Genomic DNA, 3,892 nt, shown 5'->3' on the forward strand with positions numbered 1-3,892 from the left:
ACACACCGCTGTCGACTATACAGGATTCATAGATATTAAAACTAACAAAGGAAGAGGCGTTAAAAACAACGAAAGGCTATGTCGCTGTTTTTGTGTGTATGGTCACAAAAGCCGTACACTTAGAGCTAGTATCAGATCTCAGTAGCTCAGCATTCCTAGCAGCTCTTCGGCGATTATCAGCTCGCCGCGGCACCCCGCGTCACATGTATAGTGACAACGGAACTAACTTCGTCGGAGCCAATAAGCGACTTACTGAAGAGTTCATAGATTTGAAGAGAACCTTAGACATCGCGTTCTTCACGGCAATAACAGAAATGGAGATAGAATGGCACTTTAACGCCCCAGCCTGGCCAAACGCTAATGGTTTGGCAGAAGCCGCAGTGAGAGCCTAAAACATCACCTTCGCAGAGTCATCGGTCATCAAAAGCTCACCTACGAAGAATTTTCTACACTTCAACACAATTAGAGGCATGTCTGAATGCTAGACCATTGTGCGCTATCACTGAAGATCCAAACGATCTGGACTTCTTAACACCGTCTCACTTTTTATCAAGCGGGCCGTATCTCACAATCTATGAAACTGAAAAGGATGAACGAACAAGGTGGCAACTAATTCAAAAAATTCTTTCAGACACATGGAAGAGGTGGAATCAGAGTACCTGTGTCAACTATCAAAAAGATGCAAGTGGCAGCAGCCCCAAGAAAATATTAAGATCGGAGACGTAGTCATCATCCATGACGCCAACTTACCGGCAGGCAAGTGGGCTTTAGGAAGAGTCATAGAAGTTCACCCTGGAAGAGATGGCTACGTGAGTAGTATCAATTAAAACAAAAAACGGTATCATGAAACGACCGATCATAAAGGTATCAAAATTGCCAGTTGATACGGGAACTAATATCAAAACAAAATCGAAGACGGAGCCGGAGCTAGTAAAGGCGAAACAAAAGCAAACGAAAGGCAAAAATCATGCAACTTCCTTATGCTGGCGCTACTATTTTCGTCACTCTTATATCATCGGCGCAGGCTGAACACAGTTTAATGAACATAAATACACAGCAAGGTATTTATTTGATAAAATATCAAATATGCATCTTATACGCGACGAATGGAAGTTAATCGTGTACTACGATATGGGACCGTACTGGCAAGGACAACAATTTCTTCAAAAATATCTCCACACCCTAGAAAACATGTGTTCAAAGACAACAATACAATCTCAATGCGACTCGGTTCTTATCCAGCTACGTCACAGCTTCGCGGAACTCGAGTACTACAACAGCTTAATGCTCGGTCAGCAGGTCACACGCTCGACGACTCGACTACGTAGAGGTCTTATCAACGGAGTCGGATATATAGCCAACTCATTATTTGGAATGCTGGATGAACACTTCGCGGAACAATATACAAAGGATATCAATTTAATCAGGGATAATCAAAAACATCTTGCATTACTATGGAAAAATCAAACGTCGGTCATAGAGGCCGAATACAATTTATTAAAAAGAGTAGAAGACGTCATGAATAAACAACACAAAGCTCTTAATCAGCATGTTATCAGTTTAGGAAGAGCCTCCAATGTTTTAAAACAAGAAGTCACCGACATCCAACACAGCAGCGAATTTATGTTAGCGTCAATAATCGCCAACACCATGTTGATAAATCTGAAAAACATTCATTATTGGAACAAATAACCAATGTTCATCACGGAAAATTTAATATTCACCTGTTAACGCCAACTCAACTAAGAGACGAAGTTAAACATTATATCCGGACAACTATCAAAGGAGTTAGCCGTTCCAATAGACAACATACAAACAGACCTGCAACATATTTATCATCTACTGAAAGTTCAGACAAGAATGACGCCACAATATCTTATTTTCGAAATAAGAATCCCGCTCATCAGTCGAGACGCTTTCGAAATCTACAAACTCATTGTCGTACCAAGACAAGTAAAAGAAAATATGATCAGTATACTACCCATATCAGAGCACATAGCAATTAACCTACAAAAAAGATTCTTTCATTCCGCTATCAGAAAAGGAGATGGAAGGTTGTATGCTGCAGGGTACAGATACACACTTATGTCCCCTACAAAAACCAATCTACCACATGGAAGCTGATGACAGCTTATGTATCAAGGATGAGAAAACCGTTAAATGCAAAACTAGCAATGTAACATGTTCAGACAAATGGAACAGCTGAAGAAACAAAACACTTATTTATACTTCATTTGCGATCAACGAACGATTAGAATCATATGTGAGAGTCGAATTACTGCTGAGCATATAAGCGGACCCGGCATTATCACTCTGAGCGCCGGCTGCATCATCAAGGACGAAGCGTTTACGATATTTGCACACAAACAACAGTCGAACACTTTGAACGCCCGTCCAGAATTTGTCAAAACAGAAGTCCCATCTATAATAATATTATCAATTTATCAATACCCATAGATAAAGAAATAATGTCCAGCAATGAAGACGAATTACAAAGGCAACATTTAAATATAGAAAAACAAATTGAAGAAATAAAGGCCAATGAGGTTAAAGGTGTCCTGGCAGACCGAATGACATCCCACGACGTTCATCAGTTTGTGATTTTATATATCTTATTTGGCGCCGCGATACTCGCTATAATAATTTACGTATGGCGCCGCTTACGTCGTCGCTGCTCCGCGCAGCTTCCCCCTATGCTGCAAAACGACCTATCAAAGGAAATCAGCATGCATTATTTACCAAGAAACGAAAGAACCGAAGCCAATCGACTGGGACACGGACAAGAGAGCGACGCACGTCATTCCGCTCCTACGGAAATTCATCAGTCAAGCACACGCAACAGGGCAACATCACCAATTATCGGCGGCCGATTTTCACTCGAATGAATTAGTTTAAAGTTTAGATCACTAAAATTTATAAATTTTAATACTTTTTTTATACATAAGGATTATCATCATCTTTCTTCATCTTGCCCGCGGGAGCATGTACGGTCTATGTAAACCGCACATTCCTTTGTCAGCATTTCACGTAGTATTGTGTAATTTCATTATATTATTAGCATTTGCGTCAGTGCACATTTATCCGCCACGGTGTGCATCGGTGTAATCAATTATCAAATAAATCATTACTTCAGTAATCTGCCATATATCAATTCAACTATCATTCAAGACTCGTTCGAGACTACATTGTCCCGTACAGCTGGGAGCGTGTGGGTTAGGCTGGGAGCGTGTGGGTTAGGCTGGGAGCGTGTGGGTTAGGCTGCGAGCGTGTGGGTTAGGCTGGGAGCGTGTGGGTTCGGCTGGGAGCGTGTGGGTTAGGCTGGGAGCGTGTGGGTTAGGCTGGGAGCGTGTGGGTTAGGCTGGGAGCGTGTGGGTTAGGCTGGGAGCGTGTGGGTTAGGCTGGGAGCGTGTGGGTTCGGCTGGGAGCGTGTGGGTTAGGCTGGGAGCGTGTAGTTCGGCTGGGAGCGTGTGGGTTAGGCTGGGAGCGTGTGGGTTCGGCTGGGAGCGTGTGGGTTCGGCTGGGAGCGTGTGGGTTTCGGCTCAGGGCTTGTACGGGTTCGGCTGGGGCGTGTGGGTTCGGCTGGGAGCGTGTGGGTTCGGCGGAAGGCGTGTGCGGGTTCGGCTGGGGGCGTGTGGGTTCGGCTGAGGGCGTATGCGGGTTCGGCTGGGGGCGTGTGGGTTCGGCTGAGGGCGTGTGCAGGTTCGGTAGAGGGCAAGTGCGCGCACGGCTTTCCGTCTTCCTTTCGAAGTCAAGCAGAGAGCAAGTTCTATCAATTTTTATAAGGACGTACTTATAATTCAACACGCGTCTATCCCTCTGCTCCAAACCGCGTAAGCTAGCGTAAACCCACCCTTAACGCTCACAGATAACTCTGCTATTTGTCTGCAGAGTA

General features: G+C 44.2%; 1 protein-coding gene across 1 annotated transcript in view; it reads right to left on the minus strand.

Annotated features, from left to right (window-relative positions):
- The window catches only part of LOC141429887 (pecanex-like protein 1), a 20,390-nt gene extending 19,609 nt beyond the window's left edge, over positions 1–781 (minus strand). Inside the window, exon 1 of the mRNA XM_074090446.1 lies at positions 751–781. Coding sequence (XP_073946547.1) covers positions 751–781 — 31 coding nt within the window. The remainder of the gene's footprint in view (positions 1–750) is intronic.
- Positions 782–3,892: the final 3,111 nt, after the last annotated feature.

This window comes from Choristoneura fumiferana, chromosome 7 (genome assembly GCF_025370935.1).
Source record: "Choristoneura fumiferana chromosome 7, NRCan_CFum_1, whole genome shotgun sequence".
Taxonomy (NCBI): domain Eukaryota; kingdom Metazoa; phylum Arthropoda; class Insecta; order Lepidoptera; family Tortricidae; genus Choristoneura; species Choristoneura fumiferana.